This window comes from Hypanus sabinus, chromosome 8 (assembly GCF_030144855.1).
Source record: "Hypanus sabinus isolate sHypSab1 chromosome 8, sHypSab1.hap1, whole genome shotgun sequence".
Classification (NCBI taxonomy): Eukaryota; Metazoa; Chordata; class Chondrichthyes; order Myliobatiformes; family Dasyatidae; genus Hypanus; species Hypanus sabinus.
The window spans coordinates 137,903,429-137,921,659 of NC_082713.1; the positions used below are offsets into that span (position 1 = coordinate 137,903,429).

The 18,231-nt window shown below is 39.1% G+C and overlaps 1 protein-coding gene across 1 annotated transcript in view; it reads right to left on the reverse strand.

Annotated features, from left to right (window-relative positions):
- Positions 1 to 6,137: 6,137 nt before the first annotated feature.
- Positions 6,138 to 18,231, reverse strand: part of LOC132397811 (protein shisa-like-1) — a 35,747-nt gene continuing 23,653 nt past the window's right edge. The window contains exon 4 of the mRNA XM_059976566.1: positions 6,138 to 6,441. Within this exon, the coding sequence (XP_059832549.1) occupies positions 6,138 to 6,441 (304 nt within the window). The remainder of the gene's footprint in view (positions 6,442 to 18,231) is intronic.

Consider the following 18,231-nt stretch of genomic DNA (forward strand, 5'->3'; position numbering starts at 1 on the left):
AGCAAAAATATTGAACAATGCTTCTAATGTTATATCTACACATGTTGGAATTACATCATTACCTTGTTAAGCAACCAAGATTCATTCCTGGTCACAAGAGTGATATTGGAATCAGAACTAAAAGGGATACTTGCAGCATTAGATATAGAGATGAGGCATTAACAGAGCAACTGTGCTGGGAATCTACCAGAGGTCTCAACCATCTGTGGGCAGTCCCACAACAATAAAATGGTTAAAGTCATCACAAGGCTTATTGTGGAGTGGGCCAATGCAGCAACGTACAAGTTCTACTGGTCAAGGCTGGTGCTGGCAAGTGGTGCAGCTCAGGGTGTACCCTGGCTTATTTGGTGAGCTGCTGGGGTCTAGCAACAGCTTCTCCATGTGTTAGGTACAGGTGCCTGCCTCCTACTGTCTCTCTCAATTCCTATCGGGTGTGATGGAATCTACTGGCTCCCCCTTCCTTTCACTCCCCAGCTAGAGATGACAACCATCATTGAACTTGTCACCACTGTTTAACCTGTTACTATTTACAGGCTGTGGAAGTTTCTGTGGAACGATAAAGTCACTGCCTGAGCAGATGTCTTCTTTTATTGTACAGGGGTGATATACCTGTGAGTGTTTTGACCAAGAACATTGTATCGAATAGGCACTCCATGGGTAGTGTCAGTGGGGTGTCAGTGTGTTGTTCTATTCAGCAATAAATGACATCATTTATAGATAATAGAAATAGATGGTGTTCTTAATATAATTTGTCAGTGGTTGTCATTTTAATCTAATTGTTATGCTTTGAATGGCTCTTTAGAATATACAAAATGTTTTGCAAATCCTCTCCCTCCCTGTTAGCAGAGAAATCCATACCAGGTTGTCAAAGTAGCATTGAAGTGGTGAGAGCAATGCATGAGGTGAGTAATTGGTCCAAACCTCAGGCACAGAATTCAGCTCAATACCAACTAATGTGGTAAGCATCCTTCATGCTGAAGTCGTGGCAGCTGTTGCACAGGTAAAACAGCATGATCTTTCAGAGCCAGCTAATCACAGGGCATTTTTATCAGGAATTAGTTTACAACAGAGATGTTAAAATAGGTTCAATACACTATCTGATGCCCTCCCTCCAACACATCCAGGAACAGAGAGGATCATGAACCAGTGTGATTTAATGGGATTCATCACCGACACACAGGTTAGTTGTTGATTGGCTGTTATTATAATTGCTCGAGGATGCGGTGCTTGCCAGTATTCTTTTGTTTCTAAATTCCTGCGGGTGTGAACAATGCAAATTGTTAGAAGGAAAGAAAAGCAGCGCAGTTGTCAGCAGGAGGTCATTCTTGTCTGGAATGAGTCTCCAACCCGAGCCCCAAGAAGGATGTGTTCATGCAGTACCCTGATGAAACCTGCCTCTGCTCCTGTTACTGTTGTAACCTCTGAGCACATCCAGAGCTTCCCTGCTGCTGGCTTTCAGACTGGCCACGAGGGTCACCATGACAAGGCAAATGGCAGCTGCAATCGTGACTCATGTGCGTTATCCATATTACGTGGGCATTGTGTTAACAACTAACAAAATGTTGAAACACAAAATGTGAATAAACAGACTCTCGGCATGCTCTGACATTGATTGCACTGCTTGTATTTTCTCCAGGAGGCTGGTAGTGCTTAGTTTAAGATACATGGACATATGCTGCGTGTTGCACTGTTTCATTATTGATGGTTAAGCCTTGCCAAGAAGAAGAGTGAGAAAGAAAATTATATAGAAAGCCACCTACTAACTAGGCTGTCTATGGAGAACTTATTAAATGTGCCATTAGGAAGCAAGCTGGTAAATTTCCCTCTAACAGCCTTCATCTAAACAGCTAGCAGAAAGAGTATAATCCCCCCAAGCATCAGATTTCAGACCATCCATAAACACCATCTTGCGGTTTTTGTACTATTTATTTACTTATTGTAACTTATTGTAATTTTTATGTTCTGCACTGTACTGCTGCCACAAAACAACAAATTTCACGGCATATGTCAGAGTAATAAACCTGATTCTAATTATTCTCATTCTAATTCAGAACATTAAGTGCAAGCGTTAATTCCCCAAATACAAAGCTGACAGGATTTGATTTCAATATGGAAATATTGGGGCAATATTATGTGGGGGTGAGGGGGGAGGGTGGGGGTGGGGTGGGTTCTTATAAAATGGTGAATGTCATAATTTTCTGAAATGGGAATCCAAACCACCTGTGCATATGTCAGGAAAGGGAAGCTGAAATAAAAACTGTGTTTATTCAAATATTTTTCAAGGTTGAAATTTATTCCATTCCTCAAATTCTTGCGCAGGGATTTGTGAATTCTGTCAGGGTGAATTTTTGTTACTCGAACAGCTGTAACGTTGGGGTTGCCTGTACTTTCTTTAATTGGGATGTAGCTCTATTGGACACCATCACTCAAGGCTATTAAACACTGATTTTGCTGATAACAAGGATATCCCAAGAATGATCAATAAAAAAGATGTGGCAAAGCTGTGGAATTTGTGCTCGTTCCTCTTATCTATAGCACTAAAGGTGCAAGTTAACTCAACCCTGGCGCTTTGCTAGTTTTGTCTGTTGCCATATCCAGTCACCATATTTATATCCTTCAAATTAGAGTGCGTCGAAAAATTTAACAGTGAACAAAGTATTGAACTATAGAAATCAATCACTGTGAATCAAACTTCTGTGTCGGAAAGGAAGATTACTGCAAGGGAGGTACCAATGGTGTACCCATATAAGTCACAGATGGTGGCATATAATGATGAGTATTTTATTTTCAGTAGGGGAGGTGGGATGGGGCGAGTGGAGGAGATATAGGGAAAAGAAGGGTTGGAATTATCTTAGCTTCATTAAATTTTATATAATTTAAGATTTCCTTTTCACACTACCTGGATCCATTTTTCTTGAACAGTTATTAAGTTATAAATAAAGCTATTTTCTTTGTGAAATAAATTGTTGCAACAATTGCTTGCAAACAAACTGTACAGATTAGTCTTGAATTCAATGCTATGCCAAGCCTCTATTTTTGCCACATTGGCATCCTGCCACTAACACACCCACTCTTGTTTGCTAGAGTCAGCCTTGGCCAATTATCCTAATTTCCACAACCTCCTTCTCGTGATGTTATGGCTATTGGGTTATCTTTCTATCTTAGGTGGAGCTATCAACTTAAATTTATTTGTAAAATTTTACATATTACATATCTGGTGGTGACAAACCACTTCTTTATAACAGTAAATTCCAATGAGTGCACTGGGAATTTACTCTGAATTTTATAATACAGTAAATGTTATTGTTCTTAATTGCACTGTAAATGTTACTGGTGTGCATTTCTGTAACGAGAAGTACTCTCGGCCAGACAAAGGGAGGGAAATGTTCCCAGCCATGATTTTCTCATTCATTCTGCTTGTCTTTTTGAGAGGGGGCATGTGATTACTACTGCAGTGCGAAAGTCTAATTCTGTAAATTCTTCCGTTTATTTATTATCTTTCATGACCTCAGACACTCCCCTCTTTTAAAGCCAAAGCAGTACTTTTTGAAGTATTGTCATTGCTGCAAGGTAGGAAAAGCTCCGGCCAGTTTGCACACAGCAAGCTTCTACAAATAGTTGTTGCTTCAGCTTTCTCCCATCAGAATATTGACAGGTACATTATAGGCCATAATTATCAAGTGCAAATTACTGGAAACCTTTAAGTGTGATTAATGCTCAACTTATCTGTACTCTAAATTAATACTTAGAATTAAATGCCATGTATCATATAGAAATAAAATCTGAAATGAGTTAATACATCACCGAACACTTCTGTTATAACAGTCTCTCATTATAGTCCGAAAGGCAATCCATTAGTTCAGCACTGGAAAAGCATAACGATAGCTCTAACAGACCAAAATCCAGATCAAAATCCTAACCATTTTATGCTTGTATTCTTACCCAGCTTACTTCAGGTGGCATGCCGATACATAGTGCCGTGTTTCTGGAGTACATCTCCGCCAGAAAAACAAGTACTTACGTTAATACAGCATCAGGGCAAACCAAAATACTTCAGAACTACCATAGGTCCATTAACTGGAAACATTCTTTCTGCAACTGCTGGCTTACTTTAGATTTACAGCATCTATAGCATTTTGTTTTTGGGACAAAGCTAATAAAACATTTTGTTTAGAATTGTCATGACTGGAATCAGAAATACTGTAAATTGATTTTCCCAATTGACCTAGATTCTGTTGAAACCTTAGATAGCCTTCCTTGTTAACTACCACATTACCAAATTTGGTGTCACCTGTAAACTTACTAATCATTCCACATTTCCATCTAAATTGATATAGGTGACAAACAGCAGGGAATCCAACACCACAACACTGGTCACAGGCCTCCAATCTGAGAAACAACCTTCCACCATCACTCTGTCTCCTTCCATTAAGATGATTTTATTGCCAGTTGGCCATGACCCTGGATGCCAAAGGATCTAATCCCCTGATAAGCCTATTACGTCAAAAGCCTTTCTGAAGTCTATGTAGACATCTACCTACCTGACCTTGTCAATTCTCTCAGTCACCTCTTCTGAAATAACTCAGTGAATTTGTGAGACACTATTTCCCACACATGCAGCCATGCTGAATGTCCCCAACCAGTCCTTGTTTTTACAAATCAGATAAATATAATCTCTCAGGAACTTTCCCACCATTAATCTCAGCGGCCTGTAGGTCCCTGGCTCGCCTTTGCAGCCATTCTAAAGTGGATTTGTGAAATCCGGTGGCTCTGTTTACAAATAAAAACTGTTATTTTTCATATCTGTAAGGTTCAAAATCATACTGGAGAAAAATCTACTTAAATCTCAGGAACTGAATTTTCTGACATGTGTGAACTTGTCCAGAACTATGATGTTTTACTCCAGTACAATTTCTTCTAGAGTTGTCAGAATGAATTTTTAGGCTGGTCTTCTGATAAAAAGACTGATCCCAATTTGCTGCTGCTGAGATAAGGTTTTATCTTCTATATTATAATCTGTTAAAGTCATTTTCAGATATTTAATTAATTGTTTGTATTTCTAACATAACTTTAAAATAAATATAAAAACAGTTTAATCAGTTATTTATTATTCATCAGTCTAATTATTCTGAACAACCACGTCGTATTTCAAAGAATTGCTAATACACAGCAGAATCTGCGGCTGAACCTAACAGAAATGATTATTCCGACTGGTTGCATCACTGACTGTTATGAGGGAGTCAGTGCACAGGGTTAGGAAAAACAGCAGGGGGGTGCAGATTCAGCCATTGTCATCATGCGTACTAGCCTCCCTGTCATCGAGGACTTCTTCAAAAGGTGGTGCCTCAAGAAAGTGACATTCACCTTGAAGGACCCTCACCATGCTCAACATTTCTACTTTTCATGACTACCATTATGGGGGAGATACAGGAGCCTGAAGGCACACTCTCAATGTTTCAGGAACAGCTTCTACCCCTCCGCCATCAGATTCTCAACAGATCATGAACCTTGAACATAATCTCACAATCTTGTTCTGTTTTGTGCTCTATTTATTTTTAATACAGTATATAATCTTTATTGCAACTTAATTTTTTTATGTATTGCAATGTATTGCTGATGCAAAACAACAAATTTCACGACATACGCCATGTCAGTGATAAGAAGCCCAATTGTGAATCTGAGACAACATGATCCCGGTAGCCCAGCGATGAAATTGACTGTTTTCTAATTTATGTGCCATTTTGTGAGCTTATCGATTTTGTTGCAGACTTACTAACTAATAAAGTAAGTTTCTCTAGGCAGATCGTAGGAAGGCATTGGGGATTGAAACACTGGCAAACTGAGCAGAAGATTTTAAACTGAGGTCTAATGATGTTATCTATGTGTGACCTGACCACCAGTCAATGGCTTTGTCTGTTATGTTGGTTATTCAGAATCTTTACTTAGGTTTTGGAGACTTGATTCATACCTATACTATTATATTTAAAAATCAGTACTGATATATGAGAGGTAAGGAGGGAAGCAAAGATATTCCTGGACAGTCAAAGAAAATATCATGTGATTAAACATGCACGCTTACACCCATCTGCAGCTGTAGGCATCCAGCTGTCGTCTGTTTTATAAATGACTGCGCTTACTCACCATGCAGTTGAAGTTTGAAAAGACATCAAGGCTGGACTTTGAACATCAGCTTTCAGCGTCTGTATAGTCTGTGCAGAATGGGCCTGGGACTGCTCCTGAGCTTGACACTGTCCCTGTCCCTGAGTGGAGCCGCTCCATTGACTCTCGTCTTGCTTCAGCCAGCTGCCTCGGATCCCCCACTTCGACAGGTAAAATTTGCAGATCTCATAGTTCATGGCAGAGTAGTACAGAAGGTCCAGTATAAGCAAGACCAGGACAAAAAAACCGTAAATCCATACTCCAACCAGCGCACTGTAGTTACTGAAATGAGAGTGAGGTTAGAAATCACGTTTCATATGTGTGTAGCAGCATAAAGAAATATAAACTATATAACATATCAATGAAATACGCAAAACGTCAATAAATACTTACTCCTTGGAAATAATTCGACATGATACTTCTACGTATTGTGACAATTTTTGGAACGACCTACTTACTAATAAACACACACACAATGCTGGAGGAACTTAGCAGGCCAACAACATCTATGGAAAAGAGCACTGTCAACGTTTCAGGCCGAGACCCTTCATCAGGACTGGAAAGAAGATGAGGAGTCAGAGTAAGGAAGTGGGAGGGGGAGGAAGAACCACAAGGTGATAGGTGAAGCCATGAGGGAGGGGGTAGGGGTGAAATAATCACCTGGAAAGTTGATTGGCAAAAGAGATACAGGGCTGGAGAAGGGGGTATCTGATAGGAGAGGACAGAAAGACATGGAAGGAAGAAGAGTGGGAGGAGCACCAGAGGGAGGTGAAGGGCAGGTAAGGAGATAAGGTGAGAGAGGGAAAAGGGGGTGGGGAATGGTGAAGGAGAGGGAATGGCATAGATTTTCTCTTGTTTGTCATTGGATTACTAACAAATAAAGCAAGTTTCTCTGGGTGTATTGTAGGAAGGCATTGTGGAACTAAACACTGGCAGACTGGTACACTACACTATTATTATCAGCATGATTGCAACCCACAGCTTTGGCATCAGATTGATGATTCAGGTTCATCGCTTTTGTTATCTGCCACTCTGGGTTATGCTGCTCTGAGTTTTGCAGTTCACATGATTACAAACTTGCCATGAAAAATATCATCTTGGATGAATGAGCAAGGACTCATTGAACTGTGAGCATGTGTGATTTGACCTTTCCTCTTACAGCAAATTATGGTCCACTTTTGGAAATTTATTGTGGTTTGGAATAAGTTTGTAGTCATAAGGAAGCCATTATAAATCATTAGATTTGTTGCTGTAGGAGGAATAACAAGGGACAAATGCATTAACTTTATTTAGGTATTTTCTATTTGGAGAGTTTCCTCATCTTCTCCTCTCACATCTTACCCAGTGACTCTTGTGCTCTCAATTATGATGGTTGTCAATAGTAAAAATAGTGGACGGATTTCAATATGTTGTATACACTGTCTACATCAGGTGCTCCAAATGGGGTAATAGAACATAAACAGGCAGAGATAGTGGATAGCCAGACTTTATCTAGGACAGAAATAGCTAATTGGCTGTCATTGGTAGAACGTATAGAGGGAATATCAAAGGTACTGTATGTTCTTTACACACAGAATGGTGGCTGCATGAAACACCCTACAAGGGGGTAGTGGCAGAAGCAAATGTATAGAGGGTATTTACAATAGATACATGGATGAAAGAAAAATGGAGAGTTATGTAGGAAGGAAGAATTAGACTGATCTTAGAGTATCTTGAAAGGGCCGGAATGTGCTGTACTGTTCTGTGTTCTAAAAGTAGAAGCAAATGTGAGTACTTGCCATTCTCTCCCGTGACACCCACCCCAAATCTGCCACTGCCTGTTAGTCAATGACTGAACTCTCACCATTTTTCAAAAAGTGTTTCACCTTCCATTTTTACAAATATCATGGATAACTGCAGCATCTGTCACATTATACTCCAATTGCTCCTTTCTGTACAATTACTTAACTTGGCTGTCTCTCTTTGTGGTGTCTTTTGTCCTTCTTATAGTCTAACTTCCTGCCAAGGTTCATATCAATAACAGACTGGGAAGCATTACACTTTATTCTCTTTCCTAAGTCATTAAGATAGGTGGTAAATAACTCAAGTCCAGCAGCTATCTTCATGGCACTTCAATCGTTAACCTCGCCACTTTGACTTCATGGTCATTATTTGCTGAGCATTTCAACCCTCTCAATCATCAAGTATTGCTTCTTTAAGCAAAGTTATAAGGCTCTTATTTTAATCTAATACAGTCCTTAATTTCCCTTGTTGACAGTACTAAATTTCCAAATCTGTTTCTATTGGTCAAGCGATTTTGAATTTAGTGAGAATTATGAATTATGTCTTTAAATATTTGTCATTGCTTATCTACTTAATTTTTTAACCAATTTTCTAAACTACCTCAAGAAACTCACCCTGTATTTTCTACAATTGATTTTATTTAAGGCTCAAAAGCAGATCACCCTCAAAGTTAATATGAAATTCTGTTTTTATTATTAGGATTACTCTTCCCCAGAGGATCCTTTACTAATTAACTTTCTTATTGGATAATATCTGGATCTCACATGACCTATTCCCTAGCTGTTTCCTTAACATATTATTCTCATGAACTTTTTCCAAAGTAATCCATGAACTCATCCTCCTTGCTAATTAAGGCTGCCCAATCTGTGTGAGGATTAATAGAACTGTTATATCGAGTTGTATATTACATTATGTATATTGTATGCTCTGATGAGCCCACAGATCTTCTTGCCATTGGTCATTTCCTTACCCCACCTATACTGATTCTACTGATTGAAAACAGTGGACTTTCTTCTCTTCTACTTTTCTTTCTACCACCATCATCAGGGTTACCCTGCCATCCCTTTCACTTTATCCTTGTTTTCTACTAAAGCACAAATAAGAAGAACCCCAGTTTATATAAAAGACATCTCTTCAAAGTAGAATATTGGTATAATGTAGCTTGAATTTCACAGCTGAAGGTCTTCTTGTGAAGGTGACCTGAGACTGGGAGGTAGGAATGCAGAAGAAAGGGACAAGGATTTCCCCATGAGGCCCTGTGGAGCAATTCACATCTTCCTAGTCAAGTAGGGGAATGAAAGGAATTGAATTTTCATTTAAAGCCTGTTCTTGTTCTGATCCAATCTTTGCTGAGTAGGTCTGGCAAGAAACTCACTACCATTTCAAACTTGGCTCTTCCAGTGAACAGTTTCCTATTAGCTTCAAATGTGTGTATTTTTCACCAGCTCAGGAGAAAAGGTTAATTTACAAAGCAGTCAGCTCTTGACAGCTGGGGAATGGAAATTAGCAACTTGAGTGATTTTATTTCCCAAGTCTCTAGATCTGATTAGAAAGATTGGCTTAAAATTGCCCCATTGTGCCAGACTGTTAAAATGAAAGGACAGTTTCATAAGTCTCTGCATCAGCAAGACCTGAGAAATTCCTTTTTACTGTAATCATCGCATTAAGAAATGATACTGTTCTAATTTATGCCCATAGTTGATGCTTTTTTCTTCATGACGGTTTTTCTTATAAGTGACAAAGTAATGAAAGATTTCCTTGTGGGAAATTGGGATATAATTTATTTGTCTGGTTACAACTAAGGGTTTCATTTTGCAGTTATAGACCATGGCAGACAACCCTTTCTGAATCAATTTTGTAGTTTAATCTGCAGCCGAAGAACAATAATGTTCTTCGTAGTGTCTGCTGAATTTCACTATCCATAATCTTCACCAGTGTTGACTTCACTACTTGTGTCAGCAGAGATATTGCAACTAGAATCCCCATGGACCAATTCAAATTTCCAGTAACAGCAGCCAGTAATTTACTGAACTGCCTGTAGTCATGTATTTATCTTTATTCCATTTTCATGTAACATCACCCTGATAACTTTCCTAGTGTTCAGCAGAATCTGCCCACTATATAATTTCCAACAGCTAAGGGCATTCTTTGTAATGCTAACATAATACAACCAATATCCTGTATTAGGAATGGATTGCTTGCATATACAGAGAAGTCATGCTGATAGAAAGATTAGATTATTTAGCATACTTTGTCCTCTTCCTATACTCACCACAGTTACTGTATAGTATGCAATATTTTATCTGTGAGGAAACTTCATGCAGACGAGAGAACTTCTCAATTTGTATTAGCAATTTCATTGCAATTACTGCTTAACCACTCCATATCAATATTCTGGAATGTACCCTGGTGTCATCTCTCCAAATACCTGTCATTTTTGTTTTCAGTTCCCCATACTAAATTTCATATTTCTTCCCATTTCCCATAAGGGTGCATGCAAAATCATTTTCTATACCTATTATAATCAGTTCAGATGCCATTACGCATACATGCTTGGCACAGAGGAAGTATAGGATGGACAATTCTCAAGAAATTTTTATAGTTGATGAAAGTAAGTGGCATATCTCAATCTAGCCCTCTATTTATGCCACAAGATGGCTTGAAACTCAAAGAGGATATATCAACTTTAAATTGGATGATAGAATAGGAAAATATTTACCATTATCCAACTATTATTTGATGTTTTACCCTCATTCCTTTCTTTCCTTTATGAAGCTTGTATAAGTCTTTCTTTAATTTACATAACGTACTACAGTGATATAGAATTATACTGGTTGGAGAAGGTTTTTGGCTATCAAGCTAGATCAGGTATTTCAAAAATTATTCCATTAATTTCTCTGTTCTTTCATGTAAGGATGCTTATGTGAGAATGCTGTTCTTGGACTACAGTTCAGCACTCAACACTGTACAGTAATTCCCTCCAGGCTCGACAAGGCTTCACCCTGCCTTGTGTAGCTGGATCCTGGACTTGCGGTCAGATCGCCAGCAGGTGGTAAGAATGGGCTCCCTCACCTCTGCCCCTCTGTACAGGTTCCCCTCAGTGCTGTGTCCTAAGCCCCCTCCCTTACCCTCTGCATACCCACTACTGTATCAGCTCCAATCTGCTAATTAAATTTATACTGCATTGATTGGCCAAATCTCAAATAATAATGAGGCAACCTACAGAGAAGTCATCACCCTGACACAGTGGAGTCAAGAAAACAACCTCTTCCTCAAAGTCGCAAAAACAAAGGAACTGATTGTGGACTACAGGAGGAATGGAGACAGGGTAACCATCTGGGAAATGGTACCATAACATAAAAGTCAGGACCAACAGGCTCTGGGACAGCTTCTTCCACCAGGCCATCAGACTGATTAACTCATACTGACACAACTGTATTTCTATGTTATATTGCCTGTCCTATTGTACATACTATATATTATAAATTGCTATAAATCACACATTGCATATTTAGATGGAGAGGTAAAGATTTTTACACCTCATGTATATGAAGGATGTAAGTAATAAAGTCAATTCAATTCAATAAAAAACAAAGTTTCTTCTTTTTAAATATGCATCCAAATTCCTTTGGAAAATTGGCTTTGTGTCTGTATCCACCAACATTTCAGGTGCTGCATTCCAGATCATAAGGACTGTTCAAAAAAAACCCCACAGCATAATGTATTTCCCCCTCTGCAATTTGACACCTGCTCTAAAGATAATTTTTTTTATCACTTTCTTAATGAAATACATTGACTATTGCTTTAATTGCTTAATACTGAAATTACAATATAGAAATGATCACATATTCTACTGGTCTCTGTCTATTGGTAATAGGAAAAGGATATTTGAGACAATAAATCTGAAACTCAAATTAACCTCAATTGATGTACTTTGTGAAATTACTGTGTGTCAAAGCTTTGTCCAATGCATAAAACACCAGTTTCAGGATTTTTTTATGATGTCACTTGTCAACCAAAGCTTTTGCAAGATATGAAAATCTTTACCTACAAGGAAACTTTATTTAGGCTGGAAAACCTTACTTTCCACAACTCTTATCAATCTTCCTGTCATCTACAAACTTCCAAATCAAACCAACTACATTTTCATTGAAATGAATTACAAGCAACAGAAGCCCTAGCACTGATCCCTGTGGTTGCAGACCTCCAGTCAGAAAAGCACCCCTCCATTGTTTTCCTCCATCTTGGCAGCCAGAATTTTAAGTTTGTGGTTTTCACTCAGAACAAGATAGTGCAAGTGAAACTCGGTGACAAGGTGCACACTGCTTACAAAACTGACAGTTCTTCAAGTGCGGCCTGACTAGTATCTTATGAAGCCTCAGCATTATCTCCTTGTTTTTATACTCTACTTCCCTTGAAATAAATGCCAACATTGTATTTGCCTTCTTTGTCACAGACTCAACCTGTAAACTATCCTTCTGGTTGTCTTGCACGAAGACTCCTAAGTCCCTTTGAACCTCTGATGTTTGAATTTTCTCCTCATTTAGATAATAGTCTGCACTTTTGTTCCTTTTAACAAAATGCATTATCGTCTATTTCCCAATACTGTATTCCATCTGCCACTTTTTTATCCATTTTTGCAGTTTGTCTTAAGTTCTGCTGCAATCGCATTGCTTCCTCAGCACCACCTACCCCTCTACCTATCTTCATGTCATCTGTAAACTTTGCCACAAAGCCATCAATTCCATTATCCAAATTATTGACAAATGATGTGAAAAGTAGTGGTCCCAATACTGACTCCCGAGGAACACTACTAGATATGGGCAGCCAACCAGAAAAGGCCCCCTTTATTCCCACTCGCTGCCTCCTATCTGTCAGCCATTCCTCTATCCATGTCAGTATCTTTGCTGTAATGCCATAGGATTTTATCTGGTTAAGCAGCCTCACGTGTGGCACCTTATCAAATGCCTTCTGAAAATCCAAGTCAATTGCATCCACTGCCTCTCCTTTGTCCACCCTGTTTGTTACTTCCTCGAAGAACTGTAACAGATTTGTCATGCAAGCTTTCCCTGCTGACTTTGCTTATTTTGTCATTAGTCTCCAAGTACCCAGAAACCTCGTTCTAATAATGGACACCAATACTTTCCCAATCACTGTGGTTAAGCTAACTGGCCTATAATTTTCTTTTTTTGCCTTCCTCTCTTCTTAAGTAGTGGATTGATATTTGCAATTTTTCAGTCCTTCAGAACCATGCCAAAATCAAGTGATTCATAACCAATACATCTGCTATCTCTTCAGCAATCTCTTTCAGAACTCTGAGATATAGCCCATCTGGCCCAGGTGACTTATTCACCTTAAGACCTTTCAGTTTACCTGACATGTTTTCCTTTGTAATAGCAATGGTACTCACTCCTTCTCCCTGATACTCATAGTCCTCCGGCACACTGCTAATGTCTTCCACAGTAAAGAATGATGCAAATTCCTTATTAAGTTCATCGAGCATTTCTTTGTCCTTCTTACTACATCACCAGCATCATTTTCCAGTGGTCCAATATCAAATTTCACCTCCCTTTTACTCTTTATATAACTGAAAAAAAAATTAGTATTCTGCTTTTTTTACTATAAGCTAGTTTGCCCTCATAGTTCATCTTTTTCCTTCTTATGACCTTTTTAGTTGCCTTTTGTTGGATTTAAAAAATATCCCAATCATCCAACTTCCCACTCACTTTTGCTACATTATATGTTCTTTCCTTGGCTTTTATGCAGTCCTTAACTTCCCTTGTCAGCCATGGTTGCTTACTTCTGCCATTTGAAAACCTTTTCTGCTGTGGGACATATCTATCCTGTGCCTTGTGAACTATTCCCAGAAACTTCAGCCACCTCTGCTCAACCATTGTCCCCACCAATATCCCCCTCCAAACCATCTGGGCAAACTCCTCATGTCTCATGCCTCTGTAATTCTCTTTATTCCATTGAGATATTCATACATCTGACATGCTTCGCCCTCTCAAATTGCAGTATGAATTCAAAGACATCATGATCACTGCTTCCTAAGGTTTCTTTACCTTAAACTCCCTTATAAAATCTGGATTATTACACAACACCAAACCTAAGATAGCCTTTCTCCAAGTAGGCTCAAGCACAAGCTGCCATCTCGTAGGCATTCAACAATTCTCCTCTCTTGTGATCCAACACCAACTTTATTTTTCCAATCCCTTTTTGCATTGAAGGCCCTCATCACGATTGTGACATGAATTCACATCTTGGCTACAATTTTGAAGCCTATATATGATTCCCATAATGGCTTTATACCCTTGCAGTTTCTTAACTCCACCCACAAAGATTTGACATTCTTTAACCCTTTGCCACCTCTTTCTAACGATGTAATTCCATCTCTCACCAACAGAGCCACACCACCGCCTATGCCTGTCCTTTCAATACAAAGTATATCCTTTGATATTATGCTCCCAATTAGGACCTTGTTTGAGCCACGACTCAGTGATGCCCACAATGTCATAATGAGCAATCTCTAATTGTGCCACAAGTTCATCCACCTTATTCCGAATACTACGTGCATTTAGATACAGCACCTTTGGTCCTGCATTCTTTGCCCTTTTGAATTTTGTCTCTGTGATACAATTTAACTCTTTGCATTGTCTGCATTTGTATCCAGTCATTGGCTTTTCCTTCCTTACATTCACATTATACCCATCATCTGCTTGTAAACCTGTTGGCTCATCCTCAGCTCTATCACGCTGGCTCTCATCACCCTGCCATATAACCATCAAAAATCAATAAACTTCAAGACCTTGACCTCAGAACCCCCCTGTGCAATTACTGGATCCTTGATCTCCTCACTTGCAGACCCCAGTCGGTTCAGATTGGCAACATTTCTTCCACAATTTCGCTCAGCACAGATACACCACACAGTTGTGTGCTTAACTCCCTGCTCTACTCATTTTATACTTATGGCTGTGAGGCTAAGCACAGCTCCAGTTCCAAATTTAACTTCGCTGACTTCACCACTGTTGTTGGCTGAATCAAAGCTCTGGCTGAGTGGTGCCACAACAATCTCTCACTTAATGTCAGCAAGACCAAGGAGCTGATTACTAAAATTAAGGAGGAGGAAGCCGGAGAATCATGAGTCTTGTAGGGAAAAATCAATGCCATTGTACTGAAAATCCTCCAAGAGTTAGTGGATGTTGCCCAGTCCATCACCGGTAAAACCCTCCCCACCAATGAGCACATCTACATGGTGCGCTATTGCAGGAAAGCAGCATCCATCATCAAGGAACCCCACCATCCAGGCCATGCTCTCTTCTCACTGAAGCTATCAAGAAGAAGGTTCAGGAGCATCAGGACCCATGAAGGGATCTTCGGGATCTCTCTCGTTTACACCACATGCTGCATCCACAAAGCTAACAGCATTATGAAGGACCCCTGAAGTCTAAGTCTAGGTCTGAGGTCTGAAGTTTTGTGTTGTTTCACGTAGTCTAGTGTAGCTTTGTGTTGTTTCATGTAGCACCATGGTCCTGGAGGAATGTTGTTTTGTTTTTACTGTGTACTGTACCAGCAATTATGGTTGAAATGACAATAAAAGCGACTTGACTTGACTTGAGGTTCTGGGACAGTTTTTAAATTTCAGCCATTAGGCTCTTGAATCAAAGGGGATAACTTCACTCAACATGTCACTGAAATGTTCCCACAAACTACGGACTGACCTTCAACGACGCTTCATCTCATGGTCTTGAAATTTATTGTTTACTTATTTATTAATACATTCTTTCTCTTTTGTATTTGCATAGTTCATTGCTTTTTGCACATTGTTTGTCCTTCCATTTGGGCGTGGTCCTTCATTGATACTGTTGTCTTTCTTGATTTACTGTGTATGCTGGCAAGAAGATGCATTTCAGGGTAGTATATGGTGACATATATGTGTTTGAATATTAACTTTTCTTCGACCTTTGAACTAACTTTTTGTTTATTCCAACCTAATGTCAGTTGGGAGTCACTCATCATGGAATGTATGCTTCCCAATCCAAAATTTTCTTATCTACATTTTTCCCTTTTAGTTCTTCCCTGTAAATGCTAATGTGGTGAACTATGTGCCTGTCTGGACACGCCCCCTGCTGACTGCTCCTGTGGCTCCTCCCACAGGCCCCTGTATAAAGGCGATCTGAGGCCTGACGCTCGGCCTCAGTCTCCAGGACATAGTATGATAGACACTCACTCCTGCTTCCTTCTTCCAGTCAATAAAAGCCGATATCTCGCCTTACGTCTCAGTGTGAGTTATTGATGGTGCATCAGCTAATATATAAATAGAGTGAGGTAAGTCTTTTGCAGTGCAAGTTTCAGGGCCTATACGAGCCATTAAGCTTCAGCAGTTGTGTGTTATGTGAGCCATGAGCAGTTCATATGTACAATGGCAAGCTTGTGTGTTGGAGTTTATGGGATATTTGCTAGGCGGGTAACCATGTATGAGTTTACAATAGTTTACTTTAGCCTGTAATACGCGGTTTGGGTTGGCTTGAATTGATTCTAGTTACACTTGTCTGGGACAAGCCCTGCAAGATCACCCATTATCTCTCTGTTACAAAGCCATCCCCTTGATCTCTACTGCAGTGTGTAAGTGCTACAGAACTGTTCCACAATTCCCTATTAAGGTCTTGTGTGACCCAGCCAATTTTCTATCTGCCTTACCAACACAACATGAATCTCAAATAACCTGGATCCCATGGGAAAGGCCCATTACCCATAGTAGAGAGCTAAACAATCAGAGGGTATCAACTTAATGTAAAAGTTAGAGTAGAGTTATGAAAATAATGAGGATCTGGGATTCACTCTCTGGAATAGTTGTTAAAACTGAAACCCTAACTATATATTGAAACTTCTATGTTTTGTGCAAAGGCCGAGAAGTAGGAACTGGGATTGAGCTGAGCAGATCATCTGTTAATGGCCAAGATATATGACAATGCTATAAATTTAATTAGCTTGGAGTTTGGAAAGCAGTGACATTTGTATTTGACCTTCAAAGAAAAAAAAGCTTCCCACAATGACCATTGAGCTCAGAGGCACGGAATTTCCCTTTTTGGATGTTGACTGCTGTCATTGGTTAGTGCCTTAATCAGAACGTTTAATAACTATGAATGACGTTAAAGAATTCTCACAGACAGCAAAACAGGAAAGATAATGGACATTTAGAATTCTGAACGTATATTGGAACATACAAATTTGATTAAGATAGAAAATGAAATATGAGTTACAGTACAGAATAAAGAAAATTATTTAATATCTATTATATTTCAGTTATCTGAGTAAATCATAATCCTCATAAATTATAATTAACATTTTTAAAGACAATTTGAAACTCAGTTGTGTTTTGTTGCATGACTATCTAGCTGGAATTTTGCAATCAATAATGAACCAGCAAAACCTTTTTAAAAATGCATTAATTTAAGTCATTTCCCTTGACTCCATGGAGAGGATTGCAAACAGAGCAGAGTGAGATTGAGAGCTAAACCAACAACAGCAAGTTGGTAATTCTGCAATAAACATTACTCGTACAGAAGACTTGAAATTGTCTGAGGGTAGTTCAGTGTAGAAAGCATGACTGGGCTGATATATCAAAGTAGGAAAATCCAAGCCTTTTACGTTATAGCATACAAATATATCTTTGCAAATCTGAAGCGCTTGATAGAGTTAGAATTGAAAACATTTAGCTCTTTGTGAAGAGGAGGTGGAGAAAGGTACAGTTCCCACCTTATCAGTTCTACAGTGAGAGGGAGAGTTCAGTGTCTGTTAGTCTGTCGATGATGGGGAGAGCCTGTCAGGCCAACAATAAGAGGGAGAGCTCTATGTCTGTTGGCCTGACCATAAAAGGAAGGGTTCAACATATGTCAGTCAGCAATAAGTAAGAGTATTCAGTGCCTCTTGGTCTAACAACAAAAAAGACAGTTCATTGCCTTTTCAGTTCAGTGGTGAGAGTTTTATGCCTCCAAGTCCAGCACTGAGAAGGAGAGTTCAACATTTATTAGTCCAATCATGAGAGATACACTATGATACTGTGATGAAGCATATAGTGTCTGTCAGCCTGACTATGAGACACAGTTCAGAGCATATAAGTCCTGCAAAGGACATTCGTTACAGCTACTGAACAGTAATTTTGTCATAGGCAGATTTTAGCAGTCAATGGAGTATTGACTCCAATCAAAAGTTATACTGGTATAATGTTCCAGATGAGTTCCACTTTATTTAAATAAGGAGATGATATATTAATTAAATCCATATACC